The sequence below is a fragment of the Triticum aestivum genome, chromosome 4B (assembly GCF_018294505.1).
Source record: "Triticum aestivum cultivar Chinese Spring chromosome 4B, IWGSC CS RefSeq v2.1, whole genome shotgun sequence".
Lineage (NCBI taxonomy): Eukaryota > Viridiplantae > Streptophyta > Magnoliopsida > Poales > Poaceae > Triticum > Triticum aestivum.
In genome coordinates this window covers 611,606,585-611,631,712 of record NC_057804.1, presented here as the reverse complement: position 1 = coordinate 611,631,712, position 25,128 = coordinate 611,606,585, and the positions used below count along the sequence as shown (strand labels likewise).

Genomic DNA, 25,128 nt, shown 5'->3' with positions numbered 1-25,128 from the left:
TTTGCATATCACACCCGATCATCACGTGGTGTCTCAGCAAGAAGAACTTTCGCAATGATGCATACTCAGGGAGAACACTTCTTGATAATTAGTGAGAGATCATCTTAAAATGCTACCGTCAATCAAAGCAAGATAAGATGCATAAAGGATAAACATCACATGCAATCAATATAAGTGATATGATATGGCCATCATCATCTTGTGCTTGTGATCTCCATCTTCGAAGCACCGTCGTGATCACCATCGTCACGGGCGCGACACCTTGATCTCCATTGTAGCATCGTTGTCGTTACGCCATCTATTTCTTCTACGACTATCGCTACCGCTTAGTGATAAAGTAAAGCAATTACAGGGCGTTTGCATTTCATACAATAAAGCGACAACCATATGGCTCCTGCCAGTTGCCGATAACTTCGGTTACAAAACATGATCATCTCATACAATAAAATATAGCATCACGTCTTGACCATATCACATCACAATATGCCCTGCAAAAACAAGTTAGACATCCTCTACTTTGTTGTTGCAAATTTTACGTGGCTGCTACGGGCTTAGCAAGGACCGTTCTTACCTACGCATCAAAACCACAACGATAGTTCGTCAAGTTAGTGTTGTTTTAACCTTCGCAAGGACCGGGCGTAGCCACACTCGATTCAGCTAAAGTGAGAGAGACAGACACCCGCCAGCCACCTTTAAGCACGAGTGCTCGTAACGGTGAAACCAGTCTCGTGTAAGCGTACGCGTAATGTCAGTCCGGGCCGCTTCATCTCACAATACCGCCGAACCAAAGTATGACATGCTGGTAAGCAGTATGACTTGTATCGCCCACAACTCACTTGTGTTCTACTCGTGCATATGACATCTACGCATAAAACCAGGCTCGGATGCCACTGTTGGGGAACGTAGTAATTTCAAAAAAATTCCTACGTACACGCAAGATCATGGTGATGGCATAGCAACGAGAGGAGAGAGTGTTGTCCACGTACCCTCGTAGACCGTAAGCGGAAGCATTATGACGACACGGTTGATGTAGTCGTACGTCTTCATGATCCGACTGATCCAAGTACCGAACGTACGGCACCTCCGAGTTCAGCACACGTTCAGCTCGATGACGATCCCCGGGCTCCGATCCAGCAAAGCTTCGGGGATGAGTTCCGTCAGCACGACGGCGTGGTGATGATGATGATGCTCTACCGGCACAGGGCTTCGCCTAAACTCCGTGACGATATGACCGAGGTGGAATATGGTCGAGGGGGGCAATGCACACGGCTAAGGAACGATTCGTAGATCAACTTGTGTGTCCTAGGGTGCCGCCTGCCCCCGTATATAAAGGAGAAAGGGGGGAGGCCGGCCGGCCCCTTGGGGCGCGCCAAGGAGGAGTCCTCCTCCTAGTAGGAGTAGGACTCCCCCTTTCCTACTCCTACTAGGAGGGGGAAAGGAAGGGGGAGAGGGGGAAGGAAAGAGGGGGGCGGCGTAGCCCCCCCCCTTCTAGTCCAATTCGGACCAGAGGGAGAGGGGGGCGCGGCCCACCCTGGCCGCCCCTCTCTCTTCCCACCAAGGCCCATGTGGCCCATTAACTCTCCCGGGGGGGTTCCGGTAACCCTCCGGCACTCCGGTTTTCTCCGAAATCACCCGGAACACTTCCGGTGTCCGAATATAGTCGTCCAATATATCAATCTTTATGTCTCAACCATTTTGAGACTCCTCGTCATGTCCGTGATCACATCCGGGACTCCGAACAAACTTCGGTACATCAAAACTTATAAACTCATAATAAAACTGTCATCGTAACGTTAAGCGTGCGGACCCTACGGGTTCGAGAACTATGTAGACATGACCTAGAACTATTCTTGGTCAATAACCAATAGCGGAACCTGGATGCCCATATTGGTTCCGACATATTCTACGAAGATCTTTATCGATCAAACCGCATAACAACATACGTTGTTCCCTTTGTCATCGGTATGTTACTTGCCCGAGATTTGATCGTCGGTATCCAATACCTAGTTCAATCTCGTTACCGGCAAGTCTCTTTACTCGTTACGTAATGCATCATCCCGTAACCAACTCATTGGTCACATTGCTTGCAAGGCTTATAATGATGTGCATTACCGAGAGGGCTCAGAGATACCTCTCCGACAATCGGAGTGACAAAACCTAATCTCGAAATACGCCAACTCAACATGTACCTTTGGAGACACCCGTAGTACTCCTTTATAATCACCCAGTTACGTTGTGACGTTTGGTAGTACCCAAAGTGTTCCTCTGGTAAACGGGAGTTGCATAATCTCATAGTTACAGGAACATGTATAAGTCATGAAGAAAGCAATAGCAATATACTAAACGATCAAGTGCTAGGCTAACGGAATGGGTCATGTCAATCACATCATTCTCCTAATGATGTGATCCCATTAATCAAATGACAACACATGTCTATTGTTAGGAAACATAACCATCTTTGATTAATGAGCTAGTCAAGTAGAGGCATACTAGTGACTATATGTTTGTCTATGTATTCACACATGTATCATGTTTCCGGTTAATACAATCCTAGCATGAATAATAAACATTTATCATGATATGAGGAAATAAATAATAACTTTATTATTGCCTCTAGGGCATATTTCCTTCACTGGCATGTCAGAAGGTTTCCATGCAAAGATGTCCCAGTTCTCACGGAGGAACTAGATGAGCACTTCTTCCTATTTGTGGTCGAGTGTTGTGGAGATATTAGTCGGAGCAGCGTTGGGGTCGGTCGGGTGGATGTGAACTGGCTTTGTCTCACCGGATGACTGAAATGCTGATTCTGTAGCAGGCTTCTTAGCTCGCAACAAATCACTTAGATCTGCATTTTTCTGGTGTTTTTGCCACTCTTCTGCTACCATCTGAGCATCGGCGATCTTTGAGCCCTTCTGAAAGCACTCTTCCGCCTTCTTGCGATTACCAGTAATAGTGATCACACCTTTAGGGCCAGGCATCTTCAATTTGAGGTACACGTAACATGGTCGAGCCATAAAACGTGCATAAGCTGGCCTGCCCAAAATAGCGTGATAGGCACTCTGGAAATCCACGACCTCAAATGTCAACTTTTCTGTGCGGAAATTTTTGGAGTCACCAAAAACCACATCGAGAGCAATCTGGCCGAGTGACGTGGCCTTCTTGCCGGGAATAACTCCATAAAAACTCATGTTGCTGGTACTGAGTCTGGACATCGGAATGCCCATCCCTTTCAGTGTCTCTGCGTATAGTATATTCAAACTACTGCCACCATCCATCAACACTTTAGTCAGTCGAGTACCTTCGATGACTGGGTCGACCACCAGAGCTTGCCTCCCAGGGGTTGCTATGTGCGTCGGGTAGCCCTGTGCGTTCGGTTTATTCGGGTTACATGGTTCAGTTTATACGGTTTTTCGGTATGTACGGTATTAATACTTCGGTAAATACGGTATGAAATTAAAATATGGTTCGGTTTCAGTATATACCAAATTATTTCGGTATGGTTTCGGTATATACCATAAAAACCAAAGTTGATGCGAATTTGAAAATGACGTAATAATAATTTGCAAATTTATGACTCAAAACACATTCTATTTTACACAAATAGTATATGACTATATATATAAGTATATATGCATCCATTGATTCATCTGTTGATGGTTATGGACGTACTTAGCATTTTAAAAAGAGAAAAATGACAATGTTACAAGAAAAATGTTGGTGCTTAGTAGTGAATTTGACTCATGTACAAGAAAAATGACAACTTATACGGTTGTTCATCTCAAGAAATATAAATTTATCTTTTACTTCGGTTTATTCGGTTAACCATTCGGTTTTTCGGTATATACCATAAAAACCAAAGTTCAAATCGGTATGAAAAGTTCATACCATACCGAAACCAGAAACCATAAAAACAAAAAAATCGGTTCGGTTCGGTTTATTTTCGTATGGTTTTTCGGTTCGGTTTTAAAATGCACAGAGTGAGCGTCGGGTGATCAGACTGATTGAATGTGATGGCCGTCTGAGACCACTTCAGATAATTGGGTGTTGCCGGCGCAACCATATTCACCTCTCGGTTTATAACTTTCAGTCGACTTTTGCTTTCAATGTCAGCAAAAATCATCAGGGTGGAATTGACCAGCGGATATTCATCATCACTATCCTCTTTGTCATCAACTCTGTCCGACTCCTTTTCCTTGTCCTTGGACTATTTCCCCTGGAATTGCTGGATCAAGAGACGACACTGCCGAGTGGTATGTTTCGGGTAAATAAAATTACCCTCTTCATCTTTCTTTGTGTGAATGTGACATGGCAAATCCATCACGTCATTTCCCGCTTTGTCTTTCACCTTCTTGGGGTTCCAAGGCCCTTTGGGCTTCCCTTTGAACTTTCCTTGAGTCACGGCCAAGGCTTCTCCAGGAGCAGCTGGCTTGGCTTTCCATTTCTGCTTCCGACTGGAGTTCCCTCCTCCGGTTTCATGGGCGACTGACTTGTGCTTGCCACTCCGGAGCCGATCCTCTTCTTCACCATTGGCATACTTGGTGGCTATTTCCATCATTCGACTCAGAGACATGTCTCTAGTTCGACCGAATTTCAGGTTCAGCTCTCTGTACTTAACACCTTCCTTGAAGGCACAAACTACTTGGTGATCAGACACATTTTCTACCGTGTGATGCAATGTGATCCATCTCTGGATGTAATCTTTCAAAGTCTCATTCGGCTTCTGCACACAGGTTTGCAGCTCTGTCAGCCCTGCTGGTCGCTTGCAAGTTCCCTCAAACGTTCTGAGAAACACTCTGGAAAGATCTTCCCAAGTGTAAATGCTGCTGGGTGCTAACTGATTCAGCCATGCTCTGGCCGAACCCTCCAACATAAGAGGCAAATGCTTCATGGCCACCTCATCGTTACCGCCGCCGATCTGAACAGCCACTCGGTAGTCCTCAAGCCAAGTATCAGGCTTGGACTCACCAGTGAACTTGCTGACTCCAGTCGCCAACCTGAAGTTGGGAGGAATCACCGCGGCCCTGATGGCTCTGCTGAAGCACTCTAGTACTGAGACGTGCACTCTACTGCTGGTGGGTACATCTCTGTCGTTACCCTCTCGGTGGGCTCTGTTCCTGTCGACCAGACCTTGAACGATAATGGATCTCGCATCAAAGCCTGGTTCCCTGGGGTCGACTGGAATCCTTCGCCCAACACTGTGCTGGCGTCTATCATCCTGCTGTCGAGGCGCGTACGATCCACCTCTTGGGGGAGGGGTGGGCACTCGACGTCGATCATCGCGATCGAATCGGTGATCACTCTGCTCACGGCTCTTGTACTGATCGTGTCGGTCTCCACGCCCCTCACGCCTCGGGGGCGATCTGGGGCTGTGAGCCGACTGAACTGTATTTGCAGCTACTGATCTGCTATGAATCCTGTTCTGCGACTGCGATACAGCTGAATTTTGATCTCCTGCTGCCCGGAGTAAATCTCTGATCTGCATCAAGCCTCTGCCAGCCTCTGACTGGGAAGGCTGAATTGACTCTGCTATTCGGGCCGCAGCTGCTAAATTCTGAATCAGAGTTCGATATACCTGAGTCGGTGGAGGAAAGAGCTGACGTCGACTGGAGTCTGGAACCCGTTGCCGTGCATGCTCGTCGAGTGCTCGCTAAAGGTTCTCCAGTCGAGTGCGCTCAGCCAAGTTGGCCAAGCGCGCGTCCTTCAAGGCACGAGCCTCAGGGGTTTCTCCAACGATAGGAGTGTGAAGTGCATCCATGTTCCGGCGGCGAAGTTCTTCCCTCTGCAGCAAATTGAGGGGCTCGGGGAGGTACTCTTCATGGGCATGCGACGGATCGCCTCCACCGTCGCCTCCTTCGGCGCCGAGAAAACCGGGAGGACCGCACGGTCCATCGACCATCAGAACTTCCACCGCTAGATCACTGTTATCGCTCTCGGATGCAGTCTCTGCAGAGCCAGTCGACACGTCGAACAGGCCGTAGAGAGATTCGTCGGGCTCGATTGCCGCGGCTTGGGGGATGGCTGACTGGTGGGCCACCGCATGCCTCACCCACCGCTGAAGCCTCGACCGACCGGAGCGCTTGCGCCGGCGGGAAACAGGGGGGAGGATGACACAAAGACCGACCGATACTGGGTCGACGGTTGCCGCAGGAGGAAGCCACGGACGCACACGCGAAAGTGCGTTGCTCCGCAGACTGGGAGCGCGTCGATGTCGAGCGGAGCCTCCTGAAGCCAAGCAGAGTCGTCGGCGATGAACGTAAGCGCGCCGAGACGGATCTCGCGGCCCTCGGCCAAAACTCCGCCTGAAACCATGATGAAGGAGATCGGAAAAAATCGCAACTTCTCCAATAAGTCACTAAGACACCTGCCCCACGGTGGGCGCCAACTGTCGTGGTTCTAAGTCTGACAGTAGTGTAGGGGGGGTACTAATGGAGAGGCAAGATCCTAGCTATGGAGTAGTTGTATACGCAAGAGATTTACGAGTTCAGGCCCTTCTCGGAGGAAGTAACAGCCCTACGTCTCGGAGCCCGAAGGCGGTCGACTGGATTATATGTGTATGAGTTACAGGGGTGCGAACCCTTTACACTGAGGAGGGGGTGGCTTATATAGAGTCTGCCAGACCCCTCCGGCCCTCAGTTATGTAGGGTTTAAAGTACATTAAGACTGGGGGTTACTCATAACGCCCACATAAAGTGCTATGAAGACCAAAAATGCTACTTAATGATAGACCATTACATGCAGAATGACTTTAGACCTCCTGGCCGTCGAGTGGTGGGCTTCATGGTCGAGTGGTTGGCTTCATGGTCGAGTGTCTTTGAGTCCGTCGAGTGGAGCACTTCTGAGTCGATTGACAGGTGGTTTCTTCTAGAGATGTCCTTGGGTAGGGTAGTTTGGACGGGTCCATGACCCTACCCTAGGTACATAGCTTCATCAGGTGGGACTCTCCTTTGCGTCGAAGGCAAGCTTGGTGATTCGGATATGTAGATTCCCTTCTTTGTAACCGACTCTGTGAAACACTAGCCCCCTCCGGTGTCTATATAAACTGGAGAGTTTAGTCCGTAGGACAAGGACAACAATCATAATCATAGGCTAGCTTCTAGGGTTAGCCTCTACGATCTCGTGGTAGATCAACTCTTGTAATACCCATATCATCAAGATCAATCAAGCAGGAAGTAGGGTATTATCTCCATAGAGAGGGCCCGAAGCAGGGTAAATATCGTGTGCCCCGCCTCCTGTTACCATTAGCCTTAGACGCACAGTTTGGGACCCCCTACCCGAGATCCGCCGGTTTTGACACCAACACTCCTCGCCTCGCCAGAGTGTCCCGTGCATCCCACCGGCCAACACGTCATAAGCCATCACCACCGAAGTACCAGGACATGAGGCTTCGGCCATGGGGCAAGTGGGCGACTGAGATGCATAACCCTGACACGAATGCATCTGCGTGGCTTGGCGCGTTCGCCATTGTGAAGGAGGCGACATGCGCTACATCGCCATGGCACTCCACTTTCTTTGGGATCCATGAGAAGCTCAAGTTCCCTGTTGATGTCACCTCCACGGCCGCTATCACGCCTCCTGTTAAGGTCGTCCCCTAAGCTGAGGAGAAGGACCATTGCTTGGCCGAGGCGCAAGTCACGGTCGATCGTGCCAAGGAGCAGAGCGAGCGCAAGAGCCACGAGTTTGCTTGCCTCAAGGCCGAGCATGAGAAGATGTTCGACGAGCTTGACGAGGATGATGAGATGTTTGACAATGACGAGGCCAGCCATTACGACACCTAGTTTTAGTCATAGTGTAGCTAGTTTTGGTCTCAATGTAGTGGTAGGGATGTTTAATTGTGACTGTGGTAGTGTTTAATTTTATATACCTAAAAGAGTCATCTCCACTAACTTATTTATCTCAACTTGCATACGCTACCTCATCATACAATTGTGAATGGGATAAGACCCGCCTCAATTCAATCATATATGGAAAGTAAATCATTTAATTCTTCTACTTGTATCGATAAATATAAGTACAACTATACATAACCAAATATGTATTTTTAACTTTGGTTCTCATATTATCAACCAAAATTTGCATCAACCAATTCAGGTATCCTCTGGTTTATACATGTTTTATTATGTATATAGTGTGTAGTTGGATGTTTAATTATGCAATGAAGTACTTAGTCCATCTTAAAATAAGTGTCGTTGATTTAGTACAACTTTATTTCTTTGATCATAAAAATACGGGTATGCAGTAAATTGTAGGCAACTAAAATTTCTCTCCTCCACCTAAAATGGATTTGGGTAGCAAAAATTTGATCTCCTACTTTTTTTTGAACATCGGTACAGACACAAGCGCTCATATACACGCGCATACACTCACCCCTATAAACGCACATACGCACACCCTACCCCTATGAACGCATCCGAAAGACTGAGCCGGCATATCATCTTGAGATTTACGAAGTCACCATAGGCGCCTCGTCATCGACGGGAACGTCTCCTCCCACTGAATGCACATCGCCGGAAATTCTGAAATAAATCCAGGAATAAATGCGAGCATCAGGATTTGAATCCTGGTGGGCTGGGATACCACAGTCCCTCTAACCATTCAACCACAGGTTGGTTCGCATTTGATCTCCTACTGGAGATGCGGAGAATCTTGGATCGTTTTCATACTGAGCCGTGGATGATGTTATAGTTGTCGCCAAAGCCCGTCCGGGGACGCAACATGTGAACGAGCGGCTCACGGCCCAGGCTGGCGTGGCCACGAACTCCCTGATCCCAACGACGCCCACACGTTTTTTATCTACTTTGCCGTGGATCGGCCTTGAGCAACAGGATCGCCCGGTCATGGGGAAAAGACCAATCCACCGAAAAAATAACGCCGAGGGCGAGTGAAAAAAGGAACGGATGCATCCCCTGTCGACGCAACGCCTGGCGCCCGTCCCCAGCGCCAACGCCAACCACCCGCGCGCGCTTCTCCCGCCGTCTCCTCTGCTGCTTCGGCCACGGACCAGCACCACCAAGTCGTCGGCGTCCGCCAGATCGGCGCCGCGCGCCGTGTCGCCCGCGACCCCAACCACCGCAGCCACCAACGACCCGGACGCCGGCGCGCAGCCAGGTCAGTCACCAGCCACCATGAACTAGCTCATGTCTTTTTGACTGACAATCACCCAATGACATGAGCCCATGACTGAACTGGACACTGAAACTTGGTCCGTGCGTGCGCAGATAAGTGGGCGGAGTTCGCGGCGCGGGTGTCCGGCGAGTGGGACGGCTTCGGCGCGGACTTCACGGTGGCCGGCGACCCGGTGGAGCTGCCGGCGAACGTGGTCCCGGACGCGTACCGCGAGTGGGGGGTCCAGGTCTTCGACTGGCAGACGCAGTGCCCCACCCTGGCCGACCCCGCCGCGCCGGGCGCGCTCCACTACCGCCTCGTCCGCCTCCTCCCCACCGTCGGCTGCGAGGCCGACGCCGCCACCGTACACACCTCCCACCAGCGCCACGTCTCCTCCGCCACCGCCTTCGCCTACGGCGCCGCCGGGGGCTCCTACGTGGCCACGTGGCCCAAGGGCCCGGCGACCGTGCTCGAGGTGGAGCACTGCATCTGCCACCCGGACAACGCGGAGGTGCGGGTCAGGCTGGTGCAGACGGTGGCGCTGGCCAAGGACGCGGCACGGCTGCGCGGCGTCAAGGTGTTCTCCGAGCAGTGGTACGGCCCGTACCGCAACGGCGACCAGCTCGGCGGGTGCGCGCTCCGCGAATCCGCCTTCGCCGCCGGGGAGAGGCTCGCCGCGTCGGAGGTGGCGGGACAGTGGGAGACCACCGCCAGGTCCTCCGGCGCGCTGGACCCCGTGACGGTGAGCATCCTCCTGCAGCACGTGCCGCACAGTCCGTCGACATCGAAAATGCCCGTGCCTGACATGTCTGACGTGCAGGGCAAGTTCGCGGGGCTGGAGCCGGACCACGAACCGCGGAGGACGGCGAGGGACGGTGCCGGCGTGGTGACGCTGCTGCCGAAGCGGCTGTGGAGCTCGCTCAAGGTGAGCGGCGACGGCGAGGACGGCGACGTGGTGTGCGAGGTCGGGTGGCTGCTGGGCCACGGCAGCGCGGTCACCTCGACGTGCGTCCTGTCCAGAGACGGAGACGTCAAGGTAAAAACATTGCCGCTTGCTGCTATGCGAAACTACACTTCTTTCTCGTGCCATACTTACAGTGTTGCCCGGCTCGTCTGTAGGAGATAGCTGCCGCGCAGGAGACCCGGGCGTCGGAGGCCGCCTGACCTGGGCCATGGCATGACTCCTTCAGGTTTCATCAGATCTTTACATAGAAAGTGAAGACAAATATACTTACACATCTTAGAATAGCCATACTCATCCTGTAAATCTGTCCTCTACTAAACAAATTGGTCTATGCAAAATCATGAACTGGTGTGCTGTGCCAGCCCTTTGTGGCTTACCAACGACAGCCAGAGCTTCTGAGGCTTGTTCAATGCTAGACGCTTTGTCAGGTGCTTAGAAAAATAAACCAGGTTTTTTTGAAGCACCGGTGCCTAATTCTACAGGAAAGACGCTAATCAAGCATATGCCCTGCACAAATAAGCACCGATGCTTAATGAAAGCCTGGTTTATTTCTTCAAGCACCTCTTCTAAGCACCTTAGATTGTACAAGGCCTCAGGCTGCTTGATTATGGTCTGTGCAGATAGATTCATATTTTTGAGAATGAGTATAACAGCAAGAAGATCAAACTTGGGGAATATGACATTTCATGAAGACAAGTTTTTCATTAGACACAAAGAACACAACTGATCACACAAAGAACAAACGAACTTGACGCACGCCCTCTTACTTCCACCTGCTGGATAGCAGCCAGTCTTGCAGTCATATGAACCAGGACACAACTACTTACTATATGTAACCCACCACGCTGTCTCTCACAATGACTGTACTGCTAGCTAGCCCAGCTTATTTTCGATAAATGCCGCCGAAAGAATCGACTAGTTCTCTTCTCGTACTTTGGGAGTACATGCCCGCAGCCCAATTTGGGCCGTGGACATAATGGCAATGAGAAGAGAACAAAATCTGTGCATTAATGTACTTGAGCTGCATCTCTCAAGGTCACATTCAGACTGGTTTCCATTGTTGGACGCCCAAGTCCAATATTGCCACCGTTGGTGTTGCCTTGCATCATGGCTACAAATTCGGCATAATCAATTTGACCGTCCTGAAAACAAAGATAATACCCATTCATTAGATTCAGTTGGTTTCTGACAAACAAATCAGCGGTGCTATAGGTCACGCGGAAAACTATGTTTTTAAGGCAACGCTTCGCTTTAAGGCGCTGGGGGGGGCGCCTCGACGCCTAAAGCGGGCATATTTGCAAAGAGCGGGGGGGGGGGGGGGCTCGACGCCTTAAAAACATAGGCGGAAAATAACACTAGATTTTTCTCATGGTATTATCCAGCTAAGATCACTACTACAAAGTTGTTCTTTTACTTAGTACGAGCTATTATCACTATATATAGATGTTTTTTTACAACATTGTGCAGATTTCAAAATCTGTATGTAATCTGATATCTATGTGTTTCGTGCTGTTCCTATATAGATTTTTCTTTTTTGAGCTGTTGAGACACTGGGTATTAGGCGTAACTGGTGGTAGATACCCAATGTGACCAAGGACAAAGATACAATTTCGTAAGTTAAATGACACTTGGAATTAAGACCCACTGCAGTAGGTATCAAAGATGCAAGTCCCGAAACACTACACATGTCTAAATTGACTATATGCCTACCATTAATGTGGTCGCAAAAGTGTTACAGCTTCTTCATGAGGCAGAGCCACAGTTAAATGATGATACTAAGAATTAACAGGGATGCCATGATATTTTAGAGTGGGATAATCAACTTACATTGTTCTGGTCGGCCTCTAAAATAATCTCTTCAAGGAGAGTGCCCTCCATGTTATATTCTGCACAGGCTCGTTGAAGCTTGTCGACTGTGATATAGCCACTGCCATCTTTGTCAAAATATGTAAAAGCTGCCTTCAAGTGCTCTTCCCGCTCTATCTTGTTTAGAGGCATGGTTGCAGCAATAAATTCTTCATAATTTATGGTTACATCAGTGTCTGTATCAGCCTGAAAAAAAGTTCAGACAGATTAGATGAAGTAGGACAGCAATGCAGACAATATCCTACCAACAAATCAAGAAATACATCTTATATATTATTACTGCAATACCATATATGTACAGCTTAGGCATTTTTCAGCAAAAATAAAATGCCATATGTAATCACAGCAATGATATCTATTTCTTAGGCCTTTTCCTACAGAGGAAATCCCAGAACCACATACGGGTTAAAGAATAGTGTGTGGTTGCTAAACGTGTTTGAAGCAGGAAAACATTTACACATTCCACAAATATGGACGAATCTTCGTAACGATCAGAAGCACGCACTTACCGCTTCCATTATATCACAAATGTCGGTATCCACCAATTCGTTGCCATATCTTGTCAAACCTTTTCTAAGCTCACCGAAAGTGATCACACCTCTATTTTTTATGTCCACTGTCTTGAATAATTCTCTTAATCCAGCAATCTCCTCTTCTGAAAGACGCTCAGCTATCACCTGGGAGCATATAAAGTGTCACAGAAGAAACAGAGCCGTACTGTTTACAAAATTGATAGATGTAGTCATGTAGGACATATAATGAAACAAATTAAATTCCAGCATAGTGCCTAACCCACACAGTTGAATGCCAAAAACAAAAGCATATTCCCTTTCCGCAGCAAGAAATTCAGGTGGTGAGACTAAAGCAGCAGCTCAAATGAACTTGCTCACATGGCAGCAATAGAGTCCATTCATGACCAATGGCATGGTCGTGTGAACTGTAATGTCAATTGATGATTCACAGTAACTATGCATGTGCCATAAACTAACATATTAGTAAAATCCAAACAAAACAGAGCCATGATCCCTGAGACCGTTATACTACATAAAGTTAATATTCTACCAAAATTTAAACTATTACACTTGTAAAGATCCAAAGATGGGGAATGGAAAAAATTTGCTGAGGAAACTCACTCTCAGAGCCAATTTCTGTAGATTGTTCATTGCAGAGAACCGCTTGAGCCGAGAGATAACACTAGGATCCAAAACTCCGTCAGTGGCCACCCCATTTTGGCAGATCCAGGGATGTCCTGGCATTAACATACAATTGGTAAACAAGTACAAAAGGAAAATGTTCGTGACTACTAAAACAATTTGCAAGGGTGAAGAAATAGATAAAATATACTTACGTAGCACTTCATGGGCTTTCAAACGCTCTGAAGGGCAATTGCATAGCATCTTTCTTATAAGATCCTTTGCACTGTCAGATATCTTAGGCCAAGGGTCTGATTCCAAATCAAGGTGCCCCTTCAGAACTGCATCAAATATGCCTTTCTGTGTATCTGATAAAATCAATATTGATCATTTAGCAATTCCAGGAAGACAGTAGACTCAAATTTAACACTAGAGTTTAAAGAAATCACCTGCCCAAAATGGTGGAACCCCACTTAGCAATACATAGAGTATCACTCCAGCTGACCACACATCGGATTCTGGCCCATAGCGTTTGTGCAATACCTCAGGAGCAACATAGAACGGGCTGCCAACTAGCTCACTGAAAACCTGGCCTGAATTGGTAAATTGGCGAAGTTAATAAAGAAAAACAATAATTTATTCAGAAAATAACAACACTTCACACTCGGGATGGGTACATATAATGCAGATACATGCAAACATGGATGAGGTAGAAACAGAGATTCATTTTCAATTTGCCTCATCCTCGTAATAAGCAGCAATGATAAGCTAATATTCATATCTGTTGTTGAATCAACAAGATATACCAACTCCTGATGTGTTAGTCAACATTCATGCCATGATGTTATACTAATTTGAATGTTGAAGTCGAAGTTCATATAATGATTGTTAAGCGTGCAGCAGGAATGTAACTGAATGTGTCCACCTTCCAGTGTCAACAAAATATCATGCAGCAAAAAAGGAAGAAAAACAGTATGGCATTTATTTGTTGCTTAAAAATATGTCCCTGTATATGCATCGAAATTCAATATCATACCTGGCTTGAAGTAAACGGATAGGCCAAAATCAATTGCTTTTATGGACAGGTCATCATCTTTGTCAAGGAGGAGGAAATTTTCTGGCTTGAGATCGCGGTGCATCACACCAAGAGAATGGCACATGGCCACAATGCTGACAACAATTCTTGTAATCTCTGCAGCCTTCATCTCGCTGTAATGCCCATTCCCCTGAATTCGGTCAAAGAGCTCCCCGCCAGGCAAGAGCTCCATCACAATGTGGACCGCCTGCACGTCCTCATAGACATCCTTGATCGAGACAACGTTCTTGTGTCCCGACAAATGGTGCATTATCTGGATCTCACGGCGCACATCCTCGACATCCACCTTGGTGATGAGTTTACGCTTCAGGATGGTCTTGCACGCAAAGTCGCACCCTGTACTTATCTCGGTGCAGAGGTACGTCGTCCCAAACTGGCCCTGCCCAAGCTTCCGGCCAATGATATAATGCTCCCTCAGGTCCGCCGTCTTGCGCCCGAGGACAGAGATGGATGTCGGATCCAACCCTTGCCTCAGAATACCAGCAGCGGTGGGCTTGAACGAGTCGGCATCGGGCCAGGGTGTCTCGGACTTCTTCAAGTCGGAGTAGCGTTCCTCATCAATCCCATCAGCATACCTAGAAGCAGGATGCTCCCTGGGGAAACGGCTGTAGTAGTCGTTCCCGGGGGTCCCATTCTGATTACCCATCCCAATAACACCACCCTCTGCAGGCTGAAAGCTCCCAGTCTCTCACAATTGCTGGGCCCTTAAATAGCAATAGAACACTACTTGCAAACCTGGAGAACTGGTAGAATTTCTCGGCGAGGAGGAAATCCTGAACCTGACATTTCAGAATAAGAAACTTGATCAGCAACCCATGGGTAACACTGGACGGCAAGCAAACCAGAGCAAAACTAAAAATTTAACCAGGGGAGGAGGAAGTCAGTGGAAACCTTGGGGATTGGCAGGAATTCCCTTCCGGCGGCGTCTCTCCTCTCGGGCGAGGAGATCTCCGGTGTGAGGCCTTCCACCACAGGGCCTGACGCGCTAAATAGGCCAAGCTTCTCTGCCTCGCACTACACGAAATCCAACTAAACCCCACGCGAAACACGAGGCCTCCGCCGCCCCCGCACACCAGACCAAACCCTCGGGGCTGGAAGAGTTCCTCCCGAAGGCAGCTTTTTCGTCCGCAAAGCTCCCTCCGGCAGGAAATCCCCACGCCGAGGGTCTCCAATGCCGCACACCTGGCCGCGGCCCGGACCCCGCGGCCGCAAACAGCTGGACCCGACCACGGATCGGCGGAAACCGACGAGGAGCAGCTGGACGACGGCTGGCCGCGCGGCGAATTTGGCCCGTGGCGCACGAAATCTCCGCCGGACGGACGCTATCCCGCGGCGCGCACGGGGACGGCGGGCGGCGAGCTGGACTGGAGCGAGCCGAGCACGGGGAGGATCACGCCGAGGGGGCTTACACGGATTCTCGTGTTCCGGAGGGGCCAAAGCGCAAAACCGGTGGGTGGAAAAAATGCAGAGAGGAGAGAAGAGGAGGGCAGGCGGGGGAGGGCCAGGTTTTATAGTCCCGGCCGGCGGGGTAGGTGCGACTCGGCGGAATTTCGCAGTCAATATATTTTTTTGAATTTCGCAGACAATTCTTTTTTTCTGGAACTCCCCAGTCAATTCCGATTTTCTTTTTAGATTTATAAGTACAAGAGAATTCGGCGGTCACGGTCCAGAAGCCTTTTTTTTTCTCCTCGACGCCGACAGAAACCAGGGGCTTTGCCAAAAAAGAAGACGGAAACCAGGGGTGGTAAAAGTATTTGGCCTTTGGTGGCAATGAGACGGCGGGCTCCGTCACCGTCACGGGTCACAAACGGTGATCGCCTCCTTGGATCTTTGTTCTTTCTAGAATAATGCTATGTGTTTTTGGTATGGTTTCTTTGTCCGTGGTACAAATCAAAGCTAGCGTGCCTCACTCCTCCGATGAGTACTTTGTTTATATTCACGACAAGTCAGAATTGAGCTGTGCTCCGGGACGGCTGTCTAAGCGTGCCGTTCGGAAATTGGGAAACTACGGCAGTGGATTGCAGTTGCAGAAGATTATAGTGGTTGGTCTGGAGGTTGGGGTTACTACTAGTAGTAGTTGTCTACTTTGGCTCAAACTTCTGCCTCCACATTTTGGAGGGAGCATTTCTGCCGTGTTGGAATCTCAAGTGTTTATGGCTTTTGGAATTGGATTACAGGTGTCTGGCCAGAATATGAGATGATTTGTTTGGATAAGCCAGAATATCAGAGCAAAGGTTATTCCAGGATTTTCCCAGTCGCAAAAAAAAGTTATTCCATGATTGTTTGTACTTTTAGGGAGCTGTGGCAAAGTACAACAAGGCTATTCCACGATTTTTTCAGTCACAAAAAAAGGTTATTCCATGATTTTTTCAGTCGCAAAAAAAGGTTATTCCTCGATGATTACTTTTCCTGCTAGATTATACTGACCGCATCTGGAAGAAAACTATTTAACATTATTTAGTGTGTGTCAAAGAAATAGTAAGAGCAACTCCAACCGCTTCTCTACAAGCAAACCAACCTATGGTTGGATGCTTAGGATGGCAGTGGTATCCCCGACCCATCAGGCTCAAGTTATGTACTTGATATTGGTGCTCGTATTTTTTGTGATTTATTTCAGTCCTTCCGGCTATGCGCATGTATGAACGTTTGCATCTCAAAAGACAATTCCCCTAAAAACTTCCCATAAAAATGCTTTTATAGGATATCTATACAATTTAGGGGAAGCTTCCTGAGAGCTACTTTCATCAGATCCCGTAAACCTTTTCTCTTAAGTGTGATTTTATTTTATTTTTCATTAAACAAAACTAGATAACGACCTAGAGCCCGTCAGTCAGTGACGCACGTGACAGCATTCCTGCAACATGGCTGTGCCGCGGCGGTGACACGGCGGCTTTGCGGCGAAGTGACGGCGGCACAATGGCTTTCCGGCAGGGCAGCGGCGACACAGTCGTTTTTTCACAAAGCGACGGCGACATGATGGCTTTTCGGCGACGGAGCCGTTGTCCACATGGCGGCAACGACACGGCGATTTTTTAGCAAATCGGCGGCGACACAATGGCTTTACGGTGATGCGGCAATTGTCCACGGCGTGGCAACGACACAATGATTTTTCATCGAAGCGGTGGTGGCACAGTAGCTTTCCTGCGACGCAACAATTTTCCGGCTGGGAGCCGGCGACGCAACTACTTTCCGACGGGGAGCCGGCGACGCGACGGTTTCAGGCGGTTACCGTGTGCCAAAAGTTTGCCGGAAGCAAAACTTCGCCTAAAAAGAAGTGAAATTGAGATCAAATTCGCAGGATCCCGTAAATTTATTTCACGTTTACGGGATTTGTTGGAAACTTTTTTCTGCCCAAACTTCCGTTAAACGGTAGTTATTTTACGAAACGGGATCTGTTGGAGTTGTTATAAACTAATTATCTGTTTGTTCAGCTGATCACCCTCATTATGTCTTCTTCCACCACGGGGCTCCATCCCCTTCCACCGTGACGTAGTCGCCTCTGGTCGGACCATCATACTCTCCAACCATTGGCGTCGGCATTCCTTCCTGAGCTCCACATTTGCGACAACACCAACTCTCATAGCATGTGCGTCAGAACCGCAGTCATCGCCATTGAACTTTTGAATCTGTGTGAAGCGCCTAACACCAAATGTCCTCGTCGCTTCTGCACGGCGAGAGATTCTAACCTCACCGCGCCAATGAGGCGTCAAGAATTTATGTCGGAGCTGCATCAACTCCGTCCCATCGGACAAACTTAAGGAGAATCGCAACCCGAAAAATCCACTCGAGATGAAGCATCGTCATCCATCCAACACACGCCTTGCAAAGCAAAAAAAAAAAACTACTACTCTGGGATCCCCCTACTCACCTCTGTCCGTCTGAACGGCAAGCAGATGGAGGATGGATCCACAGGCTCGTCGACGAAGTTTGAAGGGAGTGAGTGTCCTAGGCACCACAGTCGGGAGACAAAAAGAGAAACCCTGACTTGGAGAAAACTGCTTAAACTTTGACTAAGTTTATATTGAGAAAACTCTCGACATCTACAAACATTTACAATATGAAAACTATTTCTTTTGATGTGTGTGCATATATATTTGGTATTTGAGATGTACTTCCTCCGTTCCTAAAATATAGGTATGTCTTTCAACAAATAACTACAAACGGAGCAAAATGAGTGAGTCTACACTCTAAAATATATCTATATACATCCATATGTGATAGTTTTTTTTGCGAAGAAGCCGTATGTGATAGTCCATTTGAAATCTCTAAAAAGACCTATATTTAGAAACAGAGGGAGTATATGTTTTTCTGCAAATAATAAATTCATCAAAATTTATAATTTTGAGAAAAATCACATGAAGGGAGGGGATTAGTACGAATGTACGACACGCGTGTCATGTCGCGTGTTCCAAGTCAAGCTGTTGGGTGGACGGTGCCGGTCGCCCTTGGGGCGCACGAGGCGAGGTGCGTTTTCAGCTTGCTCGACACGTCGTACTGGCTGAAGCCCTCGCGAGTCGCGACGGCCACATGCGCCGGCTGGACTCGAGCAGCGGGGACAGAGCGGCGGAGCCACGCACGCGGCCACATGGTCTGGTCTGGTGGTGTACAGCCGTCAATTCGCTTTTCCGAGAAGCAAAACGCGCCCTTCACTTGGGGCGACGCACCGTGATCTACGTACGGCATCGAGGACGTCGCGGCCTGTCGGCGCTCCGCTTTCGTGCCGATCTCGGCCGAGCGACCCGCGATGGGTAACGTGAGAGAGGCACGGTTAGGCCGCCGTCGCCGTCGGGACACGATCGGACAGGGGTCGCTCCGCTGCTGGCTTTCCACACGCCATCGGTCGATCGCGATCGACGATCTGCTGGACCCGAAAGGCGGTGACAGGCCGACCTGGAACCCACACCACAGCGACCGCGAGATCGAGTCGAGAGGACGTGACGTGACCCAGACTCTGCGCACGGCGCACCGCATTTGCTGCGGTGCAGACGGATTACTTCTGGAAATAGGCACGGATCACTATTGCACAAAATGATAGGGGAAGTTTGGTGGATACGAAACGCTACGGCACGAATACGCTTCTGGAGTAAAGGATTGGCCTACTGTGAAGTGCGGTGCGTGGTGCGTGATGTTGATGTAGGCAGGTGTGCACTTGTGCTGCCGATAAAGAAATACAGATGGACGACGTACGTGCGGTACCTTGGAAAGGTTAGGCTCTTTTTTCTAGGAGTAGGGAAAGAAGAAATGTTAGGTTCGTGTCTAAAGTAAGATAAAGTTATGCGTTTGTTCGCGGAATTTCAAAGGCTAATCATATGATCATATCCGTTAATATATTCTTCCACCAACCACTGTACGTTGTGTGCCAAGAGGAGTGTGCTCGTTTTAGCCCCGTCTATTTATTTTTATTTTTTGCGGAGTAAATGTGACCATGGTCTTAGGGATGGCACCTGCAGGGTATGGGTATAGGTGGCTCTACCCCATATATCCTTACCCGTCCATCCTGAGCTTACCTATCACCCATACCTGTCAAGGGTATAACTTTTTTCCATACCCGTCACCCGACGTTGACATGGGTACCCGTGCGTAAATATACCCATGTTTTAAACACATCAATTGAGTAGAAAATGGTTGTAAAAAGCAACATATAAACACAAATTATTAATAGCAACACATTTCAAACAACAATGTACAACAACACATTCTCATAAACAAATATAATGGCCTATAAAGCGACACATAAAAATGTTAAACAACAACATATAAGCATACACTTTAAGTTCAGAAAATCATGATAGAGAGAATTTGACTACACTTAGAGTTTTTACCTAGCGTGACTAGGAGGGGAAAATTAATACATTGGGGTATTAAAGAAAATTCACTTGTTAACACTTTAGATGTGTACATGGGTACGCAGGCATGGGTTATACGATCGCATACCCGTACCCTCTCTACCCGATGGGTAAAGATAGTTTCCCATTTAAGTACCCATGGGTAAATTTTTGTCTCATACCGTTACCCTAATAGGGTTTTTACCCGTAGGGTACATGAGTAATGGGTACCTATTGCCATCCCTACATGGTCTTCTGCTACTTCTTCTCCTCTAGAGGGTGACCATGTTCTTCCCGGAAGCCGCTCCATCGCCGGAGCTAGATTGTCATTGTTGATCGGAACAGAAATTCATCCAGGCCACATCTTGCTGGAACAACGTCATGTAGAAGAAATCGACGCAGCTGGAAGAGATGCAAATTCTAGACAAGACCTCCACTATTTCTTGCATGACTTGCTCTGGCATGGCACTAGAGGACACACCAATGTGACAGAGAAGAGGACGAAGGACCAAACCACCGAGGAAAGATGTTGTGGCTGCCGCATCGACATACCCTACAAACCTAGGGTCATTTGAATAAATGACGTGAGGAATCTATGTATGTGCATAATCGACGCCACTATAGACGACACCTATGTAGCTCGAGGGAAGGTTATTCACCAAGCTGACGCTGCTGCCATCATCAATGTTGTGCCATTGTGGAACCTAACCCTAACCTATCTATGGCCCGCAAGAAGCATCGGGTTTGCTAAGTTCCATGCACTAGCCAACACAATCAAAAGTTCAAACCGATGAAAAGGGTTAGGCAATCCATATATACGCTTCAGCACCCCCTCTCACGTGTGATGCGGGAAGTCAATCCGTGAATAGACTCAGAGATATGGCTCAAGAGGCCTATATGTGGACACAAAGGGTAACAATAATGTTTTCATAAACTGTGAAAGCCAGGACTTGAGCTCAAGACCTTAGGCCCTAATACCGTGTCAAGCTTCATGCACAACCTGTCGCCACAAAAGTCTGAACTGATGAAAAGGACTACACAATTCACATATACACTTCAACAGGGTTCCCCATTCTTCTCATTGCTGGAGAGAAAGACGAATACGGGGGAGGGGTGGGGTCAACAAAGGTACGGAAGTGGCGAACAATTAGTCTCACTTACAGAAGAGTACAAGACATAGAATCATCTCGCTGCTGAGTGCACATCGCTGCAACGAGCACAATAAAAGCTTACATACAATGCATTTTCTCTAACCGGGGCTTTCAATATGTTGGGGCTCCATCTACCACCGATAGATCAGAAGATGTGTTTGATCTCCCCTATACACCTAGAATCGTCTTTTTTGGCTATGTGCCAGACAAAGATTTGGGCGCATCCAGACACAAATCAAGGTGAAGGCGATTTTTGCTCCATAACCATATTCGTACAAGCCACATCACGCGTCGATGATCCATGAGAGGCGAATCTCACATGATGAGACTAGAAGTCCCCCAATGGGCATCACATGCCAAAACGGTAAACATCACAATGTCTAACAAAGTCAAGGATATCATGACCATGGCAGGCAAAGGAATACATAACATGAGAAGAAATCAGAACATGTACCCATCCTAGAACCACCTCACTTCTATCGATTCCATCCAAAACCGAAGTTGGCCAACATCATTCTTTGGTAGGAACTAGCGTGCATGTATTCAAGAGCCAAAATCCAGACCTTTTGCATCACCATCATGATGATGTTTTTAGTGCTCATGTATCCATTGTCTTCCCCTAGCACAGCTATGGATCATAAGCTAGACTCTAGTATTTTTCGAGGTAGTGTGATGAGCTTCACCCCGTCATTCTTGGGAGGCAATCGATCCCATATCCGTGATGACAACAGGTACAATGGTCATGATGATCACTATGTAGAGAGATGGTTCTCAATGGAGATGACATTGCCAATGTTTGTTTGTTATGCCTTACGAGTGCTTTCACAAGTGCCCTCTTCGTGCACAAATGTAGAACAAGTGTCCTCAAGGGCAACAATATTTTGTTTCATTGGTTACTTTGCCTTATGATTTTTCTGACTCAAGTTGTACTCTCCTAGAGTTAATTGTGTTGCGTGTTTTTAAATATGGTAAAAAAATAGTTGCGTAGTATAGGAGTTCAGTTGAAAATCAGGGGAGGACCAAGGAGTTACAAAGTACTTAGGGAATCTCCAAAGTGGACCCTCAAATCGTCCGCAAATGTCTGGACCGAACTGTCATGACATAGTTTGCCATTCAAACCGGATCCCTATTTGATGTGTTCGCGCGTCCATTTTCCAGCAAACCGGACACAAATCGGGGGAGGTTTGCAGGCGAATAGATCGTCATCACGTATGCGTCCAAGAACATTGTCCCACCCAACATCATGTCCCGCGCCGGTGCCCTCTCCCCCGCGAACATACCTCTGCACCCTGCACCACATTCATGTCGGCGTAAAGCTAACACGACCAGTCACATGAGCTGACATTAAAGCAGCATGCTGACCGAGACTACCGCATGCTCCGAGTCTGCTTGGTCTTCACGCCTCTTCAATGCCAGAGCAAAGTGACTGGGCAGGGTGACTTTCACCACATTGAAGTCGGTTGTCGTCATCTGTCGGCATTAAACAGTAGCGACATCCAAGAAATCGACCCCGCGCCTGCATTGAAACAAAACGTCACTTGGTCTGGCTGACACCCGCTATTTAGACATGGTCACGCACGGCACGATCCGCACCGCACCACCTCTGCTTTCTTTGTCCTCTGTGAACCTTTGACGCAATGACGACGAGCTCTAGCACGTTGTGGGAGAGCCTCTCGACAGAGTTGGTCGGCTCGCCGTGTGCGACAAAAAGAGGTCGGACTGCCCGCGAGATCACCAGAGGTGAGCGAGGGGGACGGCGACCGGATGATGGAGGACGCATCCAATGACAAGCCCGCGCCCGCACCCTTGCCGGTTGTCAGCTTCACCATGGCGCAGGCGCACAACCACTACAGAAAAAATAGACTTCCGTGATGATACGTGTTTGTCACAGTATGTTGCGTTTTTTGTCATGCATGTACATCCATGACGATTTTATGACAGAATCAAGATAGTCATACCTGTGCTGTCGTAGAAGTGTTTCATGACATTACCAAAATTATCATCACGGAAGTGTCCACTTCCATGACGATAAATCGCGCGTCACAGAAGTGCTTTCGTCAAGGGTGACCGACACGTGGCATCCACCGTAACGGAACACCGTTAAGCTATCGGGTCAGGTTTTGGATCCGATAACCCGTTAACAGCCCGGACCAATGGGGATTTTCCACGTGTAAAATCATCATTGGCTGGAGGAAACACGTGTCGGCTCATCGTTGGGACAGATGTCATCCACTCATTGGACAGAAGGCGCCTATGATACGTCAACACGTGGCACGACCTAATAGAGGCCCATTCCTGTGAAAAGGCCGGCCCGTTTGACTTGGTCAAAAGGTGGCGGGCCGACCCATGGAAAGCCTGTTAACAGCCTGTTCGCATATAGCCCATTTACAGCCCGCTAACTCAAGGCCCGTTGCACCCTATCCGAATTAGGCCCAGTAGCGTCATCTCGGCCATCCAATATGATTTCAGCTTCACTTCTGGCCCATGTATGGCCCACGAGGTCTTTCGGCCCATATGAGGCCCTTTGTAACTCTTGGCCCATTAACGGCCCGTGGTGAAACTGACCCGCAGTGAATAGTGTATCACTTTATACCTATTAACGGCCAGTGGTGAAACTGGCCCGTAATGAACAGTGTATCACTTTATACCCATTAACGGCCCGTTATTCCGTTGGGCCGTTTCCAGTCCATGTTATCTTTCGGCCTTCTCAGAGCCCATTTACTCTTGGGCTCATTTCCAGCATTCGTTTACTTACGGCCCGTTACTGTCATTTTCTACTTGTGGGCTAAATTCAGCCCGAGGTTATAGTCGGCCCGTTTTGTGGCCCGTTATTATGTTGGGCCGTTTTCGTAGCGTCATCGAATACGGCCGATTAACGACGACCTGTTATGGTCGGCCCATGAACAGACGATTCCAACTCTAGCCCGTTTACGGCCATAATGCGGTCTGTTATTGGCCCATGTTTGGCCAACCGATCATACGACCCGTACAAGGCACATTGATGATATGGCCCGCAGAAGGCCCATTGTGTCTACGACCCGTATAAGGCCCATTGTTTCTACGATACTTAGAAGGCCCATTGTTTCTATGGCCCATAGGAGGGAAATGGTAACTACAGTAAATATGTAGCCCATGGTTATTGTGGCCTAGTTTTAAAAAATAGGTTATTGCGGCCACTAGCAAACCGCGGAAAAATAACTGCACTGACTACAAGCAAAGAAATAAACAAGACAATAAGGAAATAAATAAGCAAGCAACTTACGCTAGGCTATCACGACTATTACACATATTACATCCACTGGGCATCAAAGTTTGCCACCAGTGCAAATATAGGAAAGATAGCAGCATATAAACGCCGTAGCAAAACAAGTCCAGAACTGAAACCACTTAAGAAGAGCTCAAGAAACATATCCTGGGTACCCATAATGCCGGCAAGATGCTTAACAAGCTTATTAACTTTCTCTTGTTTGGCGCTTAAGTCCTCCAGCACTTGATGTTGCACCAGAAAGTATGCATCTGAATTCTGTAGGGACTTCCTCAGTCCTTCGGCTTCCTGTCGCATAACATGTGATCGATGTCTTTCAACTTGAAGTTGAGACTCAAGAATCCGAACTGATTCAGGCAACGAGTTCGAAAAGCTGGTGCTAGCAGTAGTAGCCAGTAACTCGAACACTACATCAAGACAGGACTTTGGGGTTGTCTCAGTGTCTTCAATATAGTTTTTATCAGCTTTCTTGGAGACCAACAGGGATGTCTCACTATCTTGAACCTTATCTGCATTACTTCCTTTACCATTGCATAATGGGGTACTCTTCTCCAATATTTTATCCGCGTTCTAAAAGAGAAACAAACAAACACATCACAGGTTTACAATGTAGTATATGAAACTCATTTTGGTAAACCAGTTCAGTAGTAAGGTGGACAGGATAACAACATGAAACAAACATATATCTATGTAGTATGGTCACTGTATGGTCTATATCATTCTAGT

General features: G+C 48.0%; 2 protein-coding genes across 2 annotated transcripts; one reads left to right on the top strand and one right to left on the bottom strand.

Annotated features, from left to right (window-relative positions):
* The first annotated feature begins 8,667 nt into the window (after positions 1 to 8,667).
* LOC123093574 (uncharacterized) lies at positions 8,668 to 10,674 on the top strand. The gene is made up of 4 exons (XM_044515557.1): positions 8,668 to 9,105; positions 9,216 to 9,844; positions 9,923 to 10,138; positions 10,222 to 10,674. Exons 1-4 carry the CDS (start codon positions 8,895 to 8,897, stop codon positions 10,264 to 10,266), a joined length of 1,101 nt encoding a protein of 366 aa, XP_044371492.1. The 5' UTR covers positions 8,668 to 8,894; the 3' UTR covers positions 10,267 to 10,674.
* Positions 10,675 to 10,748: 74 nt separating this feature from the next.
* On the bottom strand, positions 10,749 to 15,626 carry LOC123093573 (calcium-dependent protein kinase 7). Its single transcript, XM_044515556.1, has 8 exons — positions 15,053 to 15,626; positions 14,102 to 14,940; positions 13,515 to 13,658; positions 13,281 to 13,433; positions 13,066 to 13,181; positions 12,442 to 12,609; positions 11,894 to 12,118; positions 10,749 to 11,208 (listed from the first exon to the last, which is right to left on the bottom strand). The coding sequence occupies exons 2-8, from the start codon at positions 14,805 to 14,807 to the stop codon at positions 11,074 to 11,076; spliced, it is 1,647 nt and encodes a 548-aa protein (XP_044371491.1). The 5' UTR covers positions 14,808 to 14,940; positions 15,053 to 15,626; the 3' UTR covers positions 10,749 to 11,073.
* Positions 15,627 to 25,128: the final 9,502 nt, after the last annotated feature.

Bases quoted from the DNA above. Each gene is read 5' to 3' on its own strand.
- LOC123093574 (XM_044515557.1), top strand. From the start codon at position 8,895: ATGCATCCCCTGTCGACGCAACGCCTGGCGCCCGTCCCCAGCGCCAAC. The intron at 9,106-9,215 runs GTCAGTCACCAG...GTGCGTGCGCAG, and splicing joins GGACGCCGGCGCGCAGCCAG to ATAAGTGGGCGGAGTTCGCG. The intron at 9,845-9,922 runs GTGAGCATCCTC...TCTGACGTGCAG, and splicing joins GCGCGCTGGACCCCGTGACG to GGCAAGTTCGCGGGGCTGGA.
- LOC123093573 (XM_044515556.1), bottom strand. From the start codon at position 14,807: ATGGGTAATCAGAATGGGACCCCCGGGAACGACTACTACAGCCGTTTC. The intron at 13,182-13,280 runs GTAAGTATATTT...TGTTAATGCCAG, and splicing joins GAAAGCCCATGAAGTGCTAC to GACATCCCTGGATCTGCCAA. The intron at 11,209-11,893 runs GTAAGTTGATTA...CTTTGTTTTCAG, and splicing joins TAGAGGCCGACCAGAACAAT to GACGGTCAAATTGATTATGC.